The sequence below is a fragment of the Lathamus discolor genome, chromosome 6, assembly GCF_037157495.1.
Source record: "Lathamus discolor isolate bLatDis1 chromosome 6, bLatDis1.hap1, whole genome shotgun sequence".
Lineage (NCBI taxonomy): Eukaryota > Metazoa > Chordata > Aves > Psittaciformes > Psittacidae > Lathamus > Lathamus discolor.
The window spans coordinates 50,962,840-50,985,509 of NC_088889.1; the positions used below are offsets into that span (position 1 = coordinate 50,962,840).

General features: G+C 52.1%; 1 protein-coding gene across 2 annotated transcripts; it reads left to right on the forward strand.

Annotated features, from left to right (window-relative positions):
• The first annotated feature begins 3,293 nt into the window (after positions 1 to 3,293).
• On the forward strand, positions 3,294 to 21,715 carry RASSF7 (Ras association domain family member 7). Of its 2 annotated transcripts, XM_065686838.1 has the most exons (6): positions 3,294 to 3,435; positions 16,876 to 17,029; positions 17,199 to 18,097; positions 19,080 to 19,248; positions 19,936 to 20,046; positions 20,747 to 21,715. In XM_065686838.1, exons 2-6 carry the CDS (start codon positions 16,927 to 16,929, stop codon positions 20,776 to 20,778), a joined length of 1,314 nt encoding a protein of 437 aa, XP_065542910.1. In that variant the 5' UTR covers positions 3,294 to 3,435; positions 16,876 to 16,926; the 3' UTR covers positions 20,779 to 21,715. The 2 variants fall into 2 exon arrangements, with proteins under 2 accessions (XP_065542910.1, XP_065542911.1); XM_065686839.1 differs by lacking the exon at positions 19,080 to 19,248.
• The last annotated feature ends 955 nt before the right edge of the window (positions 21,716 to 22,670 follow it).

Below are 22,670 nucleotides of genomic sequence, written 5' to 3' on the forward strand. Positions count from 1 at the left end.
GTTGTCCTAGAAACAGAGGAAAAAATTCTTCCAGACAAGCCCTTTTGTTACACTCAAGGCAGCATCTTCTGTTTCTTGGTAGAGCAGTGTGTGGTTGCATAATAAAACGCTTGCCAGAAAAACAACGGTGGGTTCAAAACCTTCCAAAGAAACCTGTAAAGACTTCACATCCTCTAAACTTTCCTGAAGTCCTAAGACTGCTGCAAGGGTCAGCAGGGACTTCCCAACCCTGTTACAAGTATATGCTGAGCAACAGGAGGCACTTCTTCACTGGAAATGATGAGATTTGGGGGGCAATTGTTTCAATTTGACAGGGAAGCTCATCTTTTGGAGGAAATGTGCCCTTCGGTGTGCTGACTCAGGCAAGGGTTATTTCTCTGTGGCGTATGAAACGTCATGGCAGTGTTGGGAAGGGGTGATGACTGACAAGTTTCCTGAGGCTTACAGGGTCTGGAGGCAGATTCCCAAGGTTTCAAGGAACCCATGGCAAAGGGAGAAGGAGAGAAAAGCACAGTGGGAACCATGCAGCCCTTGTACCCCAGGAGCAAGGGGACTGCAGCTCCTGCTTCCAGCAGTGCCTGGTGGGAGATGGTGAAAGAACAGATGACTTTCAGGCCAGCAAGAAGGTTTGATAGCCTGATAGCTGGATGATGCTGACCACATTCAGCTCCTGTGGACACCAGTGGATGTGGAGTACCTCTGAAAACCTGAATTCTGACTTTCTCCTTTTTGAGATGGGCTTGCAAAATTAACTTTACTCTCCCCTCCCTGCCTCAGCTCAGGTGGGTTTGGATTTCAGCTCAAAAGCTAAAACCCAACAACTTCACAGATTCCGATGCCTCAATTAACTGTTGTCCCCTTATCCCCAGTGCTGACTGTTAAGTGAAAAGCTGTAGCAGGGGCTAACGCTGCTGTGCTTGAGCTGGTGCGGATGGCCCTCTCAGTGGAGGTATGCTTTGTTAAGGGGGGAGACAGCTGGTCACCAAATGATGACCTGCTGCTAGCACACAGTACATTTGTACTCATGAGAGCGGGTTTTGTGCAAACAAATTCTGTATGTTAAGGAGCATCAGAACAAGGGGTCTTCTTGTTGCACCCCTGAGTACATCGGCAAGACAGCATCACCTTCTTTGGGGAAACTCAGGTACGGTTACTATCTCATCTGCAACAGGGAGGCTGCTGGAGAGACCAAAGGACCTGCTTGCTTATAATTCAACTGCTCAAGATGCTGAGATAGCTCCGCTCTCCTCCTGAAAGCAGCTTGGTTGCTCAATGTATGAGTACCTTCAGAAAAGCCAGTGAGGATCCAGTGAGCACAAGTCAGAAACCAACTCAGTCGCTGTGCCTGGGTCAATCCCTGAGGATGGCCTTGGCACCAGAGGAGCTTCGGGAATAAATATGGAGGTTGGACTGAGACACTGCAAGTGTTCGAGAAGGTGATCCATGAGTAGCTGGCCTGGAAGGGCTCACCAGTATGAAACTGTCCCCCGGACACTTTCATCCATCTCGGCCAATGGAAGGCATGGAGAACTCTTTGTAGGGTGGTGGATCAAGGGTTCATGTAGATGCACAGGTGCAGTTTGAAGTTTATTTTAGAGTAATAGCTTTACTTTTCCAAGTGAAAAGAGATTTCCAATATTTTTACAAGTTGCTAATGGTAGAAAGATTTAAAACTCAAAATCCTTTTATTAAAGGCAGGCAACACACCTCACTAGTGGCAAATGAACCTCTGCTCAATTTGTGTCCGATTAGGATCTCAGAAGAGTATCCAAGCTAATAAATAAGATATGTATCTCCTGAGAACAGCTTTTGTTGTTTTCTTATAGAGATCTTTGTTCCTCCTGTGCTGTAAGGTCTCCAGGGCATGGCCTGTGTTACGGAGCGCCAGATGCATTATCTGATTTTGGGAGATCATAATTATGAGGAATACGTCAGGACAACAGAAAACTTCATTTAAAATCCCAATTAAAGCTGCCGAGTGACAGCTACATACTCATATGTTGCATCACCTCTTAATCCCAGCAGCTTGGATGTGGAGAAGCAAGTAGCTAAGGATGTCATAAATATGGTGAGGTCCACGTGAGATGGGGATTTTTCTGACTACACATAAAAATTAACACACATTTCATGATGGAGCAGCAGTTTTGAAATCCCTTTTAGAGCAGCCACCTCGGCACTTGTGGTCTGATGGGTAGGTTATTCTTTCTCGTGAGTGGTAGGACATTTCACAAGAGCTTCTGGATAAAGAAATATACAGGTAACTGTGTGTCTGCCCCACTGCAGGAAATGCTTGGCACTGGGGTTGCACCCGCACAGGCATGGCTGAAGTGCCTTTGCTGCAGAGGTATCACCATCACAGCCACCCTCATTGTTTGGTGGGCTATGGAGGAAGGGCACTGTCATGCAAGGCGTGAGGAACTTTTGGGTGGGTTTGGGGGGAAAAGCAGGTGAAGCGAGGAGGCGAGGAGTTTCCAAAGCCTCAGACACGGCAGCAGGCACCTGCTTCTTCCCAAACTGGCTGAACCGGTCTCCCTCCCATCTCCTCTCTGCAGTTTTAGGGCGTTCGAAGGCCCTGGACAACTGAAGGGCACTGGGTGCAGGAGCTATGCCCACCTCCTGGTTCAGGCTGAGCTCTCCCTCTGTGAAAAGGGGTTGCCTCCTCCTGGGGCAGGTGGAGTCCTGGGCCCTGCCACTGGACAGGCACTGGCTTTTAGGTGCAGCTGAGCGCTTCCAAACGGGAATGAGCCTGTCTGCATGGCCCCGCGGGGCCTGGAGCTGGGGGTAGAGAAATACAGTGTGGCTTTGGTTGGGTTTCTTACTAAAAAAGCAGAATTTGAGACTTCTTTTAAAAATACATGATAACGATTTAAGTCTTTTTTTATTATTATTTTTAAGGGAATTTACGACCTCTTTTTTAAATGGAAGGAGAATTTAATGTTTTGTTTTTTTTTTAAATAGGATTTTTAAAAGGAGAATTTAAGCCTTTGGGGGGAAAAAGGAGAATTTAAGAGTTCTTTTTGGTAAAAAGATGGGAGAATTCAAGACTTTAAAAATATAAGAATGTAAGTAAGTTTTTATTTAAAAAAAAAAAAAAAAGAAATTGATACTTTTTTGTTACAAGGAAAAGAGAATCAGCGATTTCCTTTCCCAGCACCCAGGATCCTGCAGGACCTGGGGTGCTGGGAGTGGGGGGGGGGTGGGACGGGGCTCACCTGCCGGGGGGCGTGGCATGAGGAGGGGGCGTGTCTCACCTGGCGGGGGCGGGGCCGGGGGCGGGGCGCGGGGCGGGAAGGGCTGTGGTGGCAGAGCTGCGGGTCGCTGCGGCTCCGCGCTGCGGAGCGGAGCGGCGCGGCGGGGCCGGGCTGGGCCGGAGGGGAGCGGCCGCCTCAGAGGAGCGGAACTGCAGCCGCGTAGCCGTGGCTGGGCCGGCGGCAGGTGAGTGCGCGCCGGTGCGGTGGGGCCTGGCCGGGCCTCCCGGCGAGGGGCCGCCGCTGCTTTGCGGTACCCGGACGCGGCGAGGCCCTGCCCGCAGCCGGGCCGGCACCCCAGGGAGCAGCCCCGGCAGGGGTGGCTGCTGCGGCGGAGGGGTTGAGCCCCCCCCACGGGGACAGCGGGCGCGTCGCCCGCCTGGTAGGGCCCACCGTCGTCGGTGGTAACCCCATCCTGTCGGGGCTGTGGAGTGCCACGGTGTGCCCGCGTGTGCGGAGTGGGGCAGGGATGGCGAGGAGGTGACTTGGGGACAGAGTACGCCTGCGAAAACCCAGAATCCATTAGCGAGAGCCCGGGCTGGGATGACTGGGAGCAGTGTTCGGCACTGCACGACCCCGAGTCCATGTGCCACCTGCCCAGTGCTGCGCTGGTTGTGTCCGAGTCGGTCGAGCCCTGAATGGCTTTGCACCGCGAACTGGCACCACATCCCCAGCAGCTTTGCCGCCGATATGGCACGCCCAAGCCCCACTTGAAGGAGCAGCATCACGGTCCCTCTTAGCACTGAAAATGCCGGCCAGAGCATAGTGGCACCATGAAAATGCCACCAGAGCCCACGGTGGAAGAGCAGCCGAAGTGGTGTCAGGTCTCAGCTACCCGTGCCAGGAGCCTCCCCTCGCAGTCTGCATCCACAGGGTAAAGCTGTCTATCCTCCCCCCATTCAGAGACGTCTCCAGCTCCCTGAGGAGAGGGGTTAAATTCCTCGATAAGAGCCTGGCTCCTTGCTGCATACTTCTGATGCCTTCTGTGAACTCTGCCAGCAGGTTGTTTCGTAACTCTGCTTGTGGCCTGCTGCTGGTGGGAGAACAAACTCCTCTCCCTGTTTTTTTCCCTCTCCTGTAACAGCACTTTGTAATTGCATGTTAAAATCCAATGGCAGGTTAAAAACACAAACGTGGGTTTGAGGGTGGCATTACGTGGAGAAAAGGGGTATGCACTTATGCACTCAGAGCCGCTGCCTCCGGCAAAGCCCATGGCACTTACCTCTGGATGGCTGATTTCAGGAGAAATTAGGAAAAGGCAGGTGAAAATGGGTGAGAAATGATCCAAGGTGGTGAAATGGGAGCTGTGGGTGCTCATTGCAGTAAGCCAGGGCCAGTTCCCAGGGGTGCCGGTGCTAACGGCACACTTGCGGGCCCCGGCTTGGTGCTCTGCTGAGACTTGCCGGGCAGGCGCCGAGCCCCAGAACGTGTGGCAGCACGAATATCAGAGTTTGGCTGTCAAATGCTGGGGCACTGGATCCAGCCAGGATGGGACAGGGATGCAGTTGTCAGCTCATCTTGCAGGGTAGCTGTGTGGGGCCGCCCGCGCTCCTCGTGCATCAAGAACTGCAGCTCTTCCTAGGGAGAAGAGAGTAAATGCATGTGTGCACATGCTCTATCTGCAGTGGTTATGAGCAAGAAGCATATCTCAATGCTGCTTGCCTTCCTTACTGGGCAGTGCTGGCAGTGTGTACTTGGGAAGGGGTTTCAGGGAAGGGGGGAGTGCTCTTACCTTCTGCTGGTGCGGCTGGAATGCCAGGAATCCTCCCACACCTTGGTTATCTGCTGGTTATCTGTTGAGAGAGCCTGAGAACAGTGCCTGGTCTCCCTCTCACCATAGCTCTGCTGGCTTCTCTATGCCCTCTGGAAAGAAATAGCATGGAAACCAAGAGAGGCCCCCCCCTCCCCCAGTGCCTGCATCTTCCTAAAACCTTTCTTCCACCTTTTCACAGGCCAGGGAGCGCTGCAGCTTGCAGAGCCTGCAGGTGCCCAGCACCCCGCAGCATTGGGCACTGAGAGTCCAGGGCTTCTGCACTTTTGAAATCCCCTAGCAAGCGTGTGCCGGTTGCTCTAAAAATTACAACTCTTTGCGAATGAGTGCAAGAGGGATGTGGGAGTTAGCTCTACCCAAGGCTTGAAGGGGGAGACCTGTTCAACAGTCTGACCATGAGATAATAAACCAGCTTAAGAACTAAGTCTGATTTATTTTAAATACCTTATCCTTATGCTTAAGAAAAAGTTAGAGCTGTGCTCAGGCACCCTGTAGCTTTGGGTACCTGCAGGCCCCAGTGAGCATGCTGAGGAGCTTGCCAGGCTTGACCAAACCTTTTGGCAGCAAGTGGTGGCTGGCCAAAGCCATGCGGCAATGGCTGGTCTAAATCATCCCAGAGTGCTCCTATGCCTGCTCTTTGAAACATGACTTGACCAAAAGAGGTAGTGTGGTAGCCTAGGCAAATAGAGGAGCATCTGTGATGAAGTATTTTGGGGACTGAAAGTAAATGGGAGCTGGTGTGCTTTGACAATGTGTGTGTTGTCCACCGCTATAGTGGAGACGTGTCGTGGTTGCCTTCACCATTGCCATGCGCTGCAGACAAGTATTGCCCTACTGGTTCATCTCATCCATGTTTTAAACATCTCTCTGCTCTGTCCTGTGTTTGTTCTGTGCTATGGAAAAAACCTCCAGTGGTGGCTTGCAAGTGACCCGAACCATTCTGCCGTATGCTTTGAGACCAAATCCAGACAAGAGGTTAATCCTCCCTGGCTGGGAGGCCGTGGTGTGTGTGCCAAGGCTTCAGAGCAGAGTCTGTGATGTCAGGTGCTGTGGTGAGCTAGGAAGAAGTCCAGGTGCTGCTTGGAGATGGGTTGCTCCGTGCCCAAGTTTAAATAAAGGCGTGAGGGATGCTTTAAGTATTACCTCTGTTTGTATGCATTGTTTCTAAGAGCATCTTTTTAAGGGATATTCCGTGATCTGTCCCAACTTGTCCATGCCCTTGTAAACCTCTGTAGTCAAATTAAGGCATAAGCGTGTCTCCACAGAAAGTTTTTAACAAAATCCTATTATTGTAAATGATTGCTAACAATTTCATGCCCTTCCATTTTTCAGATGCCAAGTTCATGAGTGTCTAAAAGCAGCTGATTATCTGCCTTTTTGTGGACTGCAGTCAGCACTTTCTTGAGGGCTGAGGTGCTTCCAGATGCCCCAGGCTAGTCATCTACAATAAGAAAAAAAGGTGGGGGGGGATGCCACAGCACAACACTTCTTACCTGAAGACATGGGCGGATCAGCCCTCAGCTGGGCAGCTGAGCACTGCCTCAGTTTGGGAAGGCTTCCTCTGCTCTGCTTTGTAACCCTGTACAGCGCAGGACCTGCTGGAGCTCTTGGTCTTAAAAGCCACATGCTCAAACCTTCCTATGTCTCCCAAATGCCTTCTGCATAACTGTCAGGGTATGCCACCAGGTATTAGGGTCCCCTTGGAGGTCCCCCATATTGTTAGACCTAGCACTGTGCTCCAGAGCACAGGGACTTTAGAGGCACCTATAGCATCCTATAGATGAGTAGCTGTGTCAGCAGAGAATCCTGATGAGCAGCAGCCTCCCCTTTGCTCCCTGCTCTTCCTGCCAGCATGGGGAAGCCATTGGCAAGGGGTGGAAGCTGTTGCTTGTTTAATGATTCCTGCTGGGAATATTGTCTTCCCTGGGAGGTGTGAGCATGCAGCAGGGAGCTGGTCTCTGCCTCTGGATGCTTGCCTGAGGCAGTTGGTGGTGTGCAGGGTGTTGAGTGAACACCACAGACATATCTAGATAATAAAAATGGGTTGGGTTGGCTTTGCTTTGTTGGAGTCTCTGAGGTTGCTGTTTTCACTTGCTGATTTTTACTTTTTTCCTCAAGTTCTGGCAGTTTTGGGGGGTGGCAGTGCTCCTCTCTGCAAAGAGTCAAGCATACCTGTGGTGGGAAAGCTGGGTGGACCAGGCTTTTTCCTCTTAGCATGTTGTGATTCGTGCTGGCTAGTTCCTGCAGTGTGACACACCCCTTGCTTCTCTGAGGAAACACTTGAGCTCAATTGTCAGGAAGCAGCTTGTGGTCTCCTTGACCAGTATGCCCAGGTCTTTGCTTAATGGTTTGTGACTATAGAAAGTCGGGTATTTCCTAGGCTTGCTCCAGGTCCCTTCTTCCTCTCCTGCTTGGCCTCATTCCTCTGGGACAGAGCTTTCTTAGGGCAGCTTGCCAAGTCCTCAGGGTCCCATACCAAAGGGATGGCTCTGTGGGGCTTTCACAGGGCTAACCCAGTCTGGGTACCAAGTTGTGCCACATCCTACCTGGTCCAAGGTATTCCCATTTGCACTACCACTGGTGGGGAAGAAAGCTGTATCTGCACAGGAATTTGTACCATGGAAAGGATTCCTGTAGGGTTTGTTTGGCTTTTTTTTTTTTTTTTTGTGGTTGTGGGTTTTTGTTCTTCTCCTGTTGCTCTTTCTAATCTTTCAAGAGTCTTGCAAACTCGGTATCTCACGTTGTGAAAGGACGTTTGCTCTCCCACTCTGGAAATATCCCTGGGACTCAGGATTAGATGTGCTAGAAACAACATAGCTTTGCATCTTCGAGATGCTGCACGCTGAGGATTAGTTGTCCCTCAAATCTACGCCACCTTAAGTAATTATTGGAGTGTTTTAATGCGGTTTGAAGATTGCCTAGGATGTGACATTGGACTCGGTGTTGTCCTCTTTGAATTCATTTGGCCTTTTAATGACCTGCTGGGAGCTTAAAGAAGTTGGGGTAGGAGGTTCAAAAGGCTGAATTTCCCCAGAGCAACCCCAGGTGAGCATGAGTTGCATGAAGATTGGGCTCCTCAATCCTTCTGGAAAACAGAAGATATTTTTATAGCATCTCCCTCTCCATGCAGGCAAGAGGGCCAGTGCAGTTCCTGGCACCAGTTTCCATCCCATCTTGGTCCTCCAGGTAACACCAAGTGCCAGTGGAGCCCTTGACCACCAGCATTTGTAAGGACACCTATGTGCGGAACGGGAGATGGAGACCTTTGCCAGCGTCAAAACCCCTTCAGCCAGAGGTTTGCCACCTCCCAGCAAGGTGATTTCAGGGGTTAAAGTTGGCCATGCAGCCATGATATCCATCACTTATTGAAGGACAGTGACTTGTACCACTCCCCCCGATTGATGGCCCCATGTATTTTAATGCCAGATAGGGGATTGAGTTGCCTCTCCAGAGATATGCCTCCATTTTAGTGCTTTAAAGGGCTTATTGTCTCTGGGTGGGTTCAGGCAGGGATTGATAGCACCTCTGCCTAATTAATCATGTGCCAGGTAGCATGAAAGCAGAGACCTCTAAAATACCCGTGTCTTATCAAAGGTTTCAGCCTGGACTAATTCTGGTCTCTTCTTTATTTGACTCTGTGCCTCTGTGTGCAAGAGAAAGGAGTGATTTCAGCTCTCGGCAAATGGTCATTAAAGGCCTTTTTAATCCCACAAAGTTATAAATAAATATCTGTGGCAGCATGTACCTGCATATTCATCAATGAATCCTCTTTTCTGGAGACCCAGCCGTGTGTCCTTGATGTGTGACCGCTTTCCAAGGCAGGGTAGGAACCTGAAAGCTATTCTGGAAATGGAAAACAAAATCTGGAAGGTTTATCCCCAGTTTTGCACTTGCTAAATTGTTAATTACCCTCTCCCCTAGGATGAGAATTGGAGTGGAAAGAGGCTTGCTGCTGGCTGGTGCCAGCTGTTCTGAAGGAGGCTGGAAGGCAGGTTGAGGAGGAGAATATTTGTGGGCCCTTTGGCTTTTTTTGGTCCTACTCAGAGGAGAGGTGCAGAGCCTGAAATTTCCTGTAATCCTATGGAAATAAAATCCTTGATCGCTTTGAGATGAGACAGGGAGAGCGGCAGGTCAGTGTTTGTCTCTGCTTGACTTGTAGGTGGCTAAGGTGCACCTCATCCTCTGGGCTGGACCAGGCAAGCATCACAAGCTGCATTCTGAGGGTCATTTGTGGCTTTTTGGAGGCACTTGGAAAAACAGATCATTGATTGGGTTTTCCCCATTTTGTTCTCACCCTTGGATTGGGGAAGTGGAAATTTGCAGAAAGTTGAAATGCTTTCCCTCTTTGGCTGGGGAGGAGAAAGCAGGTACTCTGGGTATTTCAGACTATTTCCAAGGCTCAAACAGGCTCTTGCACCTCCAGATTCGTAGCATTTCTCCTGCGTGACGAGAAACATAAGCTGTTTTCTGACTTGGGGAATGGGCTGTTTATAATAACAGAGGAATAGTCACAAACTGCATCATGCTTTCCCTGATGACTGCTGTGGAAGATGAATGTTACAGAGATGCTGGACCTGCTGGCAGATGTGTGGAGGGGTTGTGTTTGCATGCGGATGGTCTGGCAAATACCCCTCAGAGCCTGGCTTTTAGGAGCTGGATTGTGAGTCTTGCACTGAAGATGATGAGCATTTGGGCATCCCAGCACTGCTCTGCTGGGGCTCACAGCTGGGCTGTGGCTGCTCAGTGCAGCAGTGCCTGGAACTACAAGGCAATAGTTTTATGGAAAAATTGTGGGGTGGACTCAACCCTGAAAGGTTTTCAAGTACAAGCCCTAATCCTCAAACCTAATCTAGGTCAGCCTAGAGCCCAAAAGTACCCACACCCAGCTTGTGTACCTATACCTTGCCCCTATGCTGGGATCTGGGCACCCAAACACTTCCCCAGCCCTTCCTGGGCAGGTTCAGTTGCACAAGAAAAAAGGAGCGTGGCAGTGCAAGAGCCTTTCCTCTTTCCCCTCTAAGCTAAACGTTGCTAATTTTGCTTCACCCCCTTGAGAAGAAACTATGAATTTACTCTCGGCTTTTTCCATGAAGTTGCTCTTCACTCACGCATCTGTGGTTGATGGTAATGGTTACAGCAATAGCAGGTGCTGCTGATGTGTCCCTTGCAAACCTTCATCTTTACAGCAGACTGTACTAGCAAGCCTTGCCAGCTCTGCTCCCCCTGTGGACAGTAGCGCTTCAAGGGAGAAATACGATGCAATAAGGTGAGGAAGATGATCCTTCCCCTTCCAGGCTGAAAGGCTGTAACATGAGTGCATGCAGTAGGTGAAGGGGGGTTTTTTGCTTCTTTTAATTTGTAATGAGCTTTTAGTTGTTGCTCATTTGTGGAGTGGACTGGCTGGTAAACATCCCTGACATGTCACTGCTGCCCACAATCCTTGATGTTTCAACATAGCTCTCAGTACTTGCCTGCCGTGGTCACCAACTGTGGTTTAAGACAGGGAAAAAAGGTCCCCCACCTCCTTCCCAGTGCTGTTTCTGAATCTTTCATGTAGGTCTAATGCTGCAACAGAGCCAAAAGCTTGGGTGGAAAAAACGGTGAGAGAAGTCTCTGTAGGTAGAGCTGGGATGGGGTGAGCTGCTTCTTCATCGACTGGGTGATGAGCCTCCCTGCCCTAAATCCCTGTGAAAGGCCATCACCCCAAGGCCAGTCGCCATCCTGCATCATAGTGCAGGGCAAGATTTGTCTCTGGCTCTTCCCACCCTGCTCAGCATTGGTCAGGTTTGCCTGTACACCCTGGGCATGTTAACATGGGTCTGTAATTTTGGGGAGGAAGTGGAGCAGAAAATAGCTAACCCTCTAATTTGCTCTTAATGGGGGGTTGCTGGCGTGGTGCTTATGGCTCTCCAGAAATCTGTCTCTTCAGGCATTTCCTGCAAGATCCTAATGCATGGGACATGTCCCCCTTGGGATGCCAGGGGACTTCAACAGTGATCTGTGGCTTCAAGCTCAAGTGATGTTTTTTGGCAATGCAAGTACCACAGCTTTGTTTTCCTCGTCTTGGCTATTCAATTTCCTTTGGGTTCAAAAAGCCTTGGAAACATGAATGTAACTTCAGGAGATGCCAAGTGTGTGTTATGCATCATAAGATGCCTCCAGCAGAAGCTGCTTGCTATCGAAGTGCAACAGAGCCTGGGGGTGCATGTGAGTTGGGATCCATCCGCACCTTTCTGGTAAAGCTGCACCTTCAGGGTACATTTGCAGTGATAATCCCTGTCCCCAGCTGGGGCTTCTCCAGCTGAACAAGGAGAAAAAAGTGGAGTTCTCAAAGTCCTTGTGGTTTTAAAATTACCAATTTCAGTACTTGCTGATTTTTAGGACTCGCTGTCAGGCATGCTGTGGCAGAGCAGGGAGCTCGATGGAGCACGATGGGTGGACCACGGATGCAGGGATTATTATGGCTACCCCTAAATAAGACATTTGGGTGTGAATTAGAGCCCTGTGCCTGCTGCTTCCTTGCTCCTGGGTGTTTGTGGCCACGTTGCGTAAGAGCTGGTGGCTTCAATAGGCCTGTGGGGTGAGTAACACTTGCACACCCTCCCTGTGACAGGATGCTGCCTCTCTGGGCTGTGACTGCTCTGGTGGGACTTGTTTGTCACCTCTCGAGCTGGTTTAACCCCTGTCAGCTCTTTGCATACGGATAAAGTATCCCATTTGCTGCACCGGGCTGGAGCCCTGTGCCTGTGTCCTGCGTGCACCCTCATGGCCTCCACACTGCAGAAGATGATGACCTCTTTTTGGCAGGTGGTGTTCTTGGCTGCTTTGCACTAGGCTATGAGATGGTGTCTGCTTAGGATTCCAGGGCCAGCATCCTCAGGATGAACATGGCACTGTGTAAAGGTCCTGCACCACAAGGCTGCAGGCAGGGCTCTGCCTGGTGCTCCATGCTGCAGTGACAGCAACCATCAGTGGTAGCCAGATTCTGCTGCACAGAACTGTGGATGATCATCTCTACCCAGCGTGGGACCTGCCAGACCAGGAAGAGCCGCAGTGTCAAGCTTTGCTGTAGCTGATCTTTGCCCAGCATTGAACCTGCCAGTGGTGTCAGCCCTTAGTGACGGCCTCAAGCTTTGACTCTGGTCACCTTGTGGCCTGGAATGGACATGGTCTAGAAAGTCCAGCAGAGCTGGTCTATCCCTGCAACAGCCCAGCCAAGGGCAGGTGATGCCGCTCCAAAAGGAGGACCTAAGATGGGAGGACACTGTTAATGGGCTGGAGGAGAGCCTGGATGAAGACCTCCAACCTGCTGCAGGATGAGCATCATCGGGGGATCTTCTCGATGTTGGGTCACCTTTCCACACCTGAGTAATGGCAAGGCTTCTGTCCCACAAGAAGGTTTCAGCATGTGGGCAAGTGCCATCTCTTCCCTTTGGTGTCCATGCTTGGGGCAGGGAGAGACTTCAGGAAGCATTAAATAGCTGTTGGATGCATCACCACAGCAGCTGATCCCAGGCAGTGAGTCAGAGCCAGCCTGCCAGTGTTCCGGCATGCAGGGTGGTGGCATGAGTGACTCCTCCCCTCATCACTTGCTGTTTACTCATGTATTGGGGTTTTTTGTTTACCTGTGTGTCTGCACACAGCTGGGATGAGCATACCCCCAGCGCAGGGCAGGAGAGGAGTGAGAGGGTCAGGTTCAAAGCAGTAATAAAATGACCAAGAGTACTCCAGCATCTGCCTGGAACACATCCAGAGGGATGCACTGCTGCTGGCCCTGTAGACAACTCGGTCCTCTTTGGATGGTGAGCTCATCATAGCCTGCTCTCAAGTACAAATACATCTTTATTTATTAGTTATGAGTCTTTATAACCCCAGCCCAAAACCTGATGTGAAAGGATTCTTGGCTTCTGGATTTTGCAGTTTTAATTAGGCTTGCTGGGAAGCTCTCGCTGTGCTTCCTGCCTGCCCAGCGCTGTACCCAGCCCTCTGCCAGGAGTGGACATACCAAGCGGACCCCCCAAAATGGGTGAAACCTCAGCATTGGTGGGATGCTTGGCTCAGAACCTCCATGCTGATACCAGACAGTACTTGTTAGGAGATCTGTTAGAGGTGTTTGGGATGCAGCCGAGAGGCATTTGGGATGCTTTGGGATTTGGGTTGCATTTGCCTTGCTGTTGCATGCGAAACTGGTAGGTTTTTTCCTCCTAAGCAAATATGGTTCTTTTTTTTTTTTCTGTGTGAGAGAAACACACTTGCAAAGTGTTTGCAGTCCTTGGCTGGAAGGTGCTGTCTCAGCTTCTCAGAATTCCTGTGTAGGATGTGGGGGGAGTCCCTGCAAACTGATGGTGGTCCTCACTTGTGTAAGGAGGATGGCCAGTTTTCTTGGCTGGCCATATATTATTTCAGGTTCTGGGACATCACCAAACCCTTGCGAATCCCGGCAGCTATTAGGATGGTGGTTTGCAGGAGCTGTGCAAAATGTGCATCCGCCTCCTTCAGCTCCTCTTTAGCCCCACAGCTTTGGGGAGACTGGGAGACAGCAGTGCCAGGAAACAAAATAAAGCTGCAGGATCTGTTGTTAATTAGAAAGCACTAACAACCAAAAAACCCAACAAACAAAAAAACCTCTTCCCTTCGCCTTCCCCCCCCCCCCCCCCCCACCAGTGTCAGCATTTGAAATTCCAACTCCCAGTGAGGAAATTTGGTGGAATTGTGGTATGAATCATCCTTACCCTCAATTTTAGGACCCACTGCATGGGGAAGGGAGCAGAAAGTCACTTTGTTAATCTGTTTCCAATAAAAGTTATTTATAAATCTGCGGAGGGGTGTTGTAAGAGTAAAATGAGAGCACCTTTTGGGATGCTTCCTGCTGCCTACAGCCACCTGCTCACTTCCCTGTGCTGTTTTTGGGACAGCCAGTGGGCCCTGGCAGCTGCCTGCACTTCTGGTTCATGGTCAAGGTGACCTCCTAGGGCAGTTACAAACAGAGGCAGCTGGAAACCGTCCTCCTGCTGGGAAGCGCTGCTTCCCCCAGAAAAGTGATTCTTGTCCAAAAACCAAGAGCCCTTTTTGCTACCTGGTGGTGTAACAAAGACATTGCTAATTAAAGCAGGGGGTCAGCAGTAAAGCTTGGAGAGAGAAGGGTCATGTTTGCAAGTGGAGGAATAACAGTGCCCCCCAGCTGCTTATTATTTTAGAAGTGATGGTAAAGAGCTGAGTGGGCCTACAGCAGAGGTGATGCTGGTGTGGTAGGTTACTGGAGACAAGATGCTGCATGCAGGTTGTGATGTGTGCAGGGAGCATTGCTATCCTCCCAGATGAGGATGAGCCTTCATCCCATCAGCTCCTCCATGAGGGCCAGGGCTTTGAGGGAAGAGGGGCATCCAGGCACATTTTGGGTGGGCTGGGGGAGCAGATCCTGAAATTCTTTATGACGAGGGTGGTGAGACACTGGAATAAGCTGCCCAGAGAAGCTGTGGTGGCCCAATCCCTGGCAGTGTTCAGGGCCAGGTTGGATGGGGCTTTGAGCACCCTGGTCTAGTGGAAGGTGTCCCTGCCCATGGCAGGGGCGTTAGAACTGGAAGAGCTTTAAGGTCCCTTCCAACCCAAACCATTCTATGATCCTGCCCTGGACGGGGTGAGGAGGGCAGGCCGAGGAGGGAGCAGCTCCCAGCCGTATTTATCACACCCATACAAGGGGGCAGATAACGTCTCCTATCTGGCTATGAGCTGGGGACAGCAACCCCCAAGGAAAACTTGGGTTATGGTGAGCAATTGGTTAACAGGGCTGCCCTGTGCTTGTCAGGATTTAAGGACATAGTAATAAAAATGGCTGGATTTTCAGGTGCCCGGGGATGTGTCCAGGAGAGGTGCACTAGCTGCTTTTTGGGTGATTTCCCCTGTATCAGGACAGAAGCTGCTGCTCCCAGCACCTTGGCAGCGGTGCTGCTGGTAAATGATTGCCAAGGCAGGGCTGGAGGTTGGTGCTGGGTTTGAACCCAGGCAGGTGCCTGGGACTGGTGTGCTGGCAGCCATCCTGCTCCCACACCCGGCAGCGTTTGACAGCCCCTGGAACTTCCAGGCTAGGTAAGGCTGTGTGACACCTGCGTTATTGCTTTCTTATTTCTTTCCAAGCTCCTGGCCTCCCCCTGGGGCTGGGGCAGGAGAAGCTGGGTTTGATGCTGGCAGGGTCCCTGGCTGGGATGGGGGTGCTGCTCACCAGCATGCGTTGCCACCCCAGATTTGGCATTAGGGTGCTGTGTTGGGGAGGAATCAGTGGCTTCAGGGTGAGCTGGGTGGTGCCGTTGGAGGTGCTTGGACTTTGCTCTGCACCTGGGGCCACTTGTGGCTTTGAATGCACAGGGTGTAGGGAGTGGTGGCAAAGCCCAGCTTTGGGATGAAATTGGGCTGAACCTTGCAAAACTGAGTGGGTTTGGGCTCACAGGGAGAGCAGCCAAGCACAGGGTACACTTCACCGCCACCGGTTTTCCCCGGCTGCCCAGCCAAGGCAAACATGAGCTCAGCACCAGGGTATTTGCGGCAGCCACTCCATGGCCACGTTTTGGAGGTGAGCGGTGCGGGGGTGGCGCCTATGGCCAGTGGCCTCGACAAGTGGCTTCTTCCCTGGTTTCTCCTTGTGTTTCTCAAGTTATGGCTAAACTCCCTCATCACTGGGAATGAGACACTTTGACCCCTCCCTTTGGTTACTCAAGCAGGCAGCAAACAAGAAGTGGTGTTTAACCTGAGGCCAAGCTTCCTTGCAACCTGGCTACAAACTTGGGAGAGCTGCATCTGAGGGATGGAGAGGCTGCAACCAGCTGGGTTAGGTTGTGAAAGTGGTTTGGGACCCTCCGGACAGCGGGCCTGAGAATCTCCTGTACACAGCCCTCTGTTTACGGCTTTCAGATGAGCCTGATGCTAGAAAAAGAGAGTGTTATGGGGGGGGGGAAACATACATCTTTGTTTGCACAGTGTTTGAGAACACTGTAAGCTCCAATATCTGAGTCCTTTACAGACTGTGCTCAATTTTTTTATTAGGGGCTTTTGGGGGGGGGGGGGGTTTGGAGGCTTTTGCTGTTGTTGAGCTGCTGGAAGAGGCAGGAGTTGGGTGCACCCGGGCTAACGGGTGTTATTTTAACACAGGACAAGTAACTGCTGGGTGGCAGTCAGGCTGTGCACCAGTGTTGGCAGAGCATCCCCCAGGAGCTCGGGCTTTGCCTGGCTCCCCCTCCCAAACACTACCTCTGGGTTTGTGCAGAAAGAGGCTTAATTTTAATCTCTTAATCAATTCATCTCAATCAATGTCTTAATTAAATTTTCAGATAAATTGAGATGGATATAAATAGTTTAAAATGTGCACTGTCTGCACCTTCTCTCAATGTCCCATTGCGAGCATGCACAGCCGGTCATTTCTCTGCCTTTTCTACTATTGTTTGGTTCTGTGCTGCTAAATTGTAAGAGAAATCACAGTGAAAGTCCAACGAACCCGTTAAAGATCTGTGCTTGCAGCTGAAATAACCTGGGCATCTTCTGGGCACCATGCAGGCACACAAACCCCATCATTTTCCACCACAGGAAGATTTGAACCCACTGCTCAGACATGAGAGGAAAAAAAAGCAAACAACTTTCTCTTTTTTTGCAGGTAAACACCAGTGTTTTAATAAAATCAACAAATACGCAGTCTGTGTGCAGGGTGAGCCACAGACTGAAGGAGCGCAGCAGCGAGCAACTGCTTGGTCTAGGATGCACCTTAAGGGATGCTGGTGTTAAAAGATGATCATTGATGTCGCTTGTAAAGCTTCTCGTATTCCTCATTAACAGCTTGGGATGGAAACCTGGTTTCTTTTCTCCCTACAGACCACCCGTCCTGCAATGACCCAGTGCACCTGAGGCCTGGCAGCCGTGGGGATGGAGCTGAAGGTCTGGGTGGATGGGATCCAGAGGGTTGTCTGTGGCGTCTCAGAGCAAACTACCTGCCAAGAAGTGGTTATCGCCTTGGCGCGGGCCATAGGTGAGCCATGTCCCTCTGCTGGGGGAGGAGGGATGCCCCTTTGCGGGTGCTTCCTGGGAAGAGGAGACCTTGGGTGGGTAGGGGTCCTGCTCTGAGCATGTCAGCAGCCTCAGTACACCACTGCTGGCCATGGCTTTCCCAGTCTGACGTGCTCACCTCCTCCCGGCAGGTCAGACGGGCCGCTATGTGCTGGTGCAGAAGCTGCGGGAGAAGGAGCGGCAGCTGCTGCCACTGGAGTGCCCCTTGGAGTCGCTGGCCAAATGCGGGCAGTATGCCAACGACGTGCAGTTCGTGCTGCGCCGGACAGGCCCCAGCGTGGCCGAGCGGCCCTCTTCAGAGGGTGCTCCCCAAGCCCCCGAGAGGACGTTCATCCGGGCCAGCTTGCCCATCAAGCCCAGGCCTGCCAGCACGGATGCATCCCGTTCCCGGGAGCCAAAAAAATCCATGACCTTCAACTTGGGTCCTGCAGGTGACCCATTTGCCATGAACCGCTGGAGGCACCAAGCACGGGAGGGGATGGACTTGGAGGGTGGTGGGGTCCTCCAGCTCTCCAAGGAGGAGCTGTTTAGGAGGGTGCTGCGGCAGCAGGAGCAGCTGCATTCCTTGGAGGCCCATGGGGACACCCTGGAGATGGACCTACGGCTCTGGGAGCGTGGCCGGTTCACGGGTCAGGAGGATGAGATCCTCTACCTAGAGCACCTGGTGCGGAGGAATGAGACAGAGCTGGGCGAGGAGGAGTTTTGGCAGACTGAGCTCCGGCTGGAGAAAGAGTGCGAGCGGGAGCGGCAGGAGCGCGTTAGGAGCCTCCGGGCCAGTCTGGAGGAGTACACCCAGAGGATCTATGAGCTGAGCGCCCGGACCGAAGCCCTGCAGGAGGAGATCCAGTGGGAGATGGCAGAGAGAGCCAAGAGGGGGAAGGAGATCCCTGTGCCCAGCCCCACAGAGCTGGAGGACATGGCTGCCAAGATGAAAAGGGACCTAGACGCCAAGGTCAAGCAAGGGACCCAGCTGGAGAGCAACCTGGCCAGTGTGGAGAAGGCCCTGGAGGAAGCTGAAAGGAACCTGCAGGTAGATAGGACCCGGTCAAGCAGCCGCATGGGGTGGTATGACCTTTGGCAGGTGATGGGACCAGCCTTCCGACAGCCTGGGGGCTGATGGGTTGTGTGGGGTTGGTCTTGCCACACCTGGCTGGTGAGTGTGGGGCTGGGTGCGTGGAGGTGGCTCAGAGGCAGTAACCACTGTCAGGGGGACACCGCTGCTCTTACCCAGCCAGCACAGGGTCCCACAGAAATGCAGCTTGACCCTGTGCAGGCTGCATCTGGGCTGGGGATCCTCCTGGCTGGTGCACAGGAAGCACAGCATCACCCTACTACCGCACGGACAGTGGTGCCAGAGCAAATGGTCCATATGCAGGGTCAGTGGCGTTGGCGTAAGGGTTAATATCATCTTGGATAGAGTCGCAGAGGGGATAGGACAATGTAGGTCCCACGGTGGCTGTGCATGAAACCTTTTGACCATGCAGACTGTGCAAGGGCCTGCGCAGTGTGATGATGGCAGCTGTGGGGCTGAGCCGTGATGCTTCCTGGCTTGCCTGCCTCCCAGATTCAGGGTGTCCAGGTGCTGCATGACACCTGCTTTCTGCCCACCAGTCCGCTTCGGTGGAGGAGAATGGAGCAGCTTTTGCTCAGCCAGCGGGTGGCAGCTGCCCTTCCCCGGGGTGGCCATGCTTCCAGCATCTCGTCTTGAGCATTTCATTTGTGTCTGGCACCTCCCAGCACCGCAGCGGCCACAGTTTGATGGCTGCTCACACCCTCTTGTGGAGATGCAGCAAAGCAGGGCTCTTCCCAAAACAATGCCTTCCTCATCCCTTCTTCCCACAGGCCCTCAGAGAGGGGTGGCTGAGCCACACTACCCCCGAGGTCTCTGCTAGCTCTGGCAGGGTAAGCCCCAGCTAGGGGAAGCAGCCCCGGGGTGGGTATGCCAGCTGGTTTTGGGGCATGGGAGGGACATGCAGCTCACCCTGTCCTCCCCCTCGGTGTGTGTTTTGCAGGCCCAGACCCAAGAGCTGGAGGAGTTAAATAAGGAGCTGAGGCAGTGTAATTTGCAGCAGTTTATTCAGCAGACGGGGGCCACGGTGACCGTCCTGCAGGCCAGGTCCGAGGAGGATGCCCAGCCGGAGCCGAGCCAGTGTGAGCTGCCAGCCTACCGGAGAAACGGAGGTCAGCACGCTGCCGCCGGCTCGGCCGCGGGGGCTGCTCCGGGGGACTCCTGCCCGCTCCCAGCCTCCCCCTCCAAAGGGGTCAGCACCCGCTCCAAGGGTTCGGGCCCAAAGCTGGCCAGTTCTGCCCTGGGCACTGCTGTTAGGCAGCAGGAATGGAGTTTTGGTGCTGGCACAGCACTCACTCCCCACCCCCAGGGTCTCTGAGGTTTGCCAGCCTTGGGGCTCCTTCCTCCTCCCCACTGAAGCCTTGGGGTTGCTTGTAGCCACGCTCAGTGGTCATATCCTGCATTGCTGTTTTGGGGGCCGGGGCAGCTGCAGGGAGCTTTCCTTCACAGCATTGCTGCATGCTGCTGCCACAGCAGTGGCAAAAAGGTTGCTGAGGGCCGGTGTCATCCCCCATTGGCTGTGACTGGTGGGGATGGGCTCTAGCCACAGATGACCTCTTTGGTTGGGGATGGGTGAGCACAGTGCCTGGGGCCACGTCCACATCCTCACAGGGGTGAAAGGAGATGGGGGGGGGTGCTCCTGTGGAAAGTGACAGGGAAAAACAGGGACCTGTTCACTTCTCCTCTGGAGTACCCAGAGAGGATGATGTGGCTGCCCCATAGCACCGCAGCAGCTGTGCCCAGCAAGCACAGGGGAGGTGCAAGCCCAGCCTGAGCCAGGCATTTTTCCCCATCTGTAGGTTTTCCTCCCACTGCCGGCGCAGACTCGCCTCCCCAGGCCAGCACCAAACAGCTCCTCAGCCATCCCAGGACCCTGCCAGAGCCACTGGTGTCCAGCCTGAGCCCTGAGGGTGCGTATGTCCCAATGGACGCCCAGGAGCACAAGCTGGGCTGGGGAAGGATGCGTGGGAAGGAGGGGAAAAGGCTTTTGCTGCCCAAAATGGGCTGCAGAGAACAAGCATGTGCTGGGAGCAGGAGGCCAGAGCTATTTATAGATGCCATTAGGAAGAGCAAAGCTTACACCCTGGCAGCCTTCGCTCTGCTGCCAGGGGCTCGCACACTGGAGGTCCAGCTCTCTGCCCTGCCAGGAGCTGCGGAGAATGTTCCGCATCCCCTCTCCTGCCACCATGCATCCCCCAGAGCTAAGACCTTGCTAGGGTTAGGATGGGGATGATTGGCACCCATCTTATACAGGAGTCACTTTTGCTCCATCATAGGGACCAGTTTCCCCCAAAACTCCTCTCACCTACTGTGATCCTAATCCTAACCCTGCACCACAAAAGAGCAAGCTATGATGTTCCTGCCTGCCATGGCAATGGTGGCTGTATGCCAGTATCCCATTCCCACCCACACCACCATCCACTCAGCAAGACCCTATTGCCATCCTCCTCACAGCCCAGAATGTCCACCTCTATCTCAGCAGATGCACTGGCATCTGCATATCCATCTCCCAGCCCAGGCTTTGCCTTCAGGTACGTCCTGTTTTCCATTCCCCTTTTTGCTTGCCCGCTGTGATGGGGTTGCTCAGGTGGTTTTTGTCTTGTCTTGCAGTTGTATCAACCAGGCAGAGCATCTGGAGGTAGAAGGGCCTGGCCAGCGGAGGATCAATTGCCTTGCAAGTGTAACTGTATAAATAAACCATATTTTATATATATATTTTATTTTTTTTTTTACTGCTTTATATTGTGAATGGATGTGGACGGCCAGAGTATTTTTACAGACTGTAAAATAAAACCAGAGACCAACGACACAAAGCAACCCTCCTCCCTGTGGATGGAAGCAACCTCCTTCTATTTTTATTTTTTAAGAGCTTTCTATATTCAACAGAAAACAGCGGTGCTCCCTTTCCACACAGCCTCCTCAAAAGACCCATCGTCCATTTGGAAAAGTCCTTGCTCTTTTGACTAGGGGAGTGAAGCTGCAGTGGAGACCTGCCTGGAGACTCACCTGGATGGAGCAAGTTAACACATTTTACAGCACCTCTCTGCAGCAAGTGGGGCCATGACAAACAACCTCTTCTACAGGGGATGCACAAGAGCAGCTCTAAGACAAATTTTTGCTCCCCTCTTTTATAAGAAATCTGTAGTAGAAGCCCCTTTATCACGGTGCCATGGACCAGGCTTTAGGGGAGCAGGGAGCACACAGCAGGGGCTTGTTTTTCTTAAATCCCCTTAAGTTTTCAACTTGTTTTTAATATACAGTCCTTGAACAAGCCCTTCCCCAGTGGCAGTGCAGATGGGGAGCAGGACCAAAGCGCACTTGATCAAATTTCACTGATTTATATTTTGGTTTTCCACTTGATGGCCAGTAGTTACTCTCGGGTGTTGTTCATCTGTCCCAGTGGGTCGCCTTGTGTTTTAATTGCAAAACCAAAGTGGTCTGGGGAAGGGATGGGTTTGTCGAGGAGGTTTTCAACACATCGTATGCAAAAACTGTGACTCGGGCACCCCCCTTTCCCCTACAAATGTAACCCGGTGTGCCGCGGTTTCCATCTTCAATAAATCTTTGGGAAAGGATTTGAGCAAAGCAAGCGTGTGCGTGCTGTTGTGGGCCTGGGTGAGCCCTCTCTGATGGCTCCTGGTCAGGTGCCCCGTGGGCACATCGCACCCTGTGGCCACCTCTTTCATTTCCAAGCCATCTCTTCCCCTTTGCTGAATTGAAGCTGTAAGTATTTTATGACTGAACACATCTTATGCGCACACTGCTCTTTTCCTTTGTTCTTATTTATTTCATTTTTATTTTGTTTTAAATCACAAAGTGCTTTACAACCAGCGGATGAAGCTTGTCTCTGATGAGAGGCCGGCCGTCTCTGGGATGAAACATGGCAGCATTTTAATAATGCACAGCCGCAGCATGGAGCATTTTAGGACAGGAGGCGAAGGGAATAGCGCTTGGCTGCAGATAAGAGCAGGTAAGGGGGAAACCTCTCATTTGCCTTCAAGCCCCTCTGTCTACCCCTGGATAACTGCAAGCAAGAATGTCTGCTCTTGCTCTCCATCTCTCCAGAGACCGCTGGGCTCTGGGCCCTGGGGACATGCCCCTCTCAAAGCTGATTTTTGGAGATGCCACTGCAGCTCAGCAGGTTGGTCAAGTGATACTGAAGGATTAAAGTGTGCTTTGTTGGGAGAGCGCTGGTGCAACCAGTTACAACAGGAGAGCTGCTGTAGTGAGGAGATGCAACTTCAGAGTTGTCTTTTTTGAATCATGGGGTTTGGGGCTTTGGGGCTGGTTGGGTTTTTTGTTAAGTTTTTTTCTTCTTCCTCCTTAAATCACATATGTCAGGGAAAATGAGGTAAAACTGTTTGCTCTGTGCAGCCGCATCTTGGAGTTTCTCTCCTGTTTGCTTCCTTTTTGGGCTTCTTGCAGTCAGCTTTTTGGACTCTCTTGCTTTTAAAAGTGAGACTCCATCTTGATAGGAGAGAAGCAGAGGGTGATGGAGGTTGTAAAGAGCATTTCAGTGCTGCTTGGGGGGAAA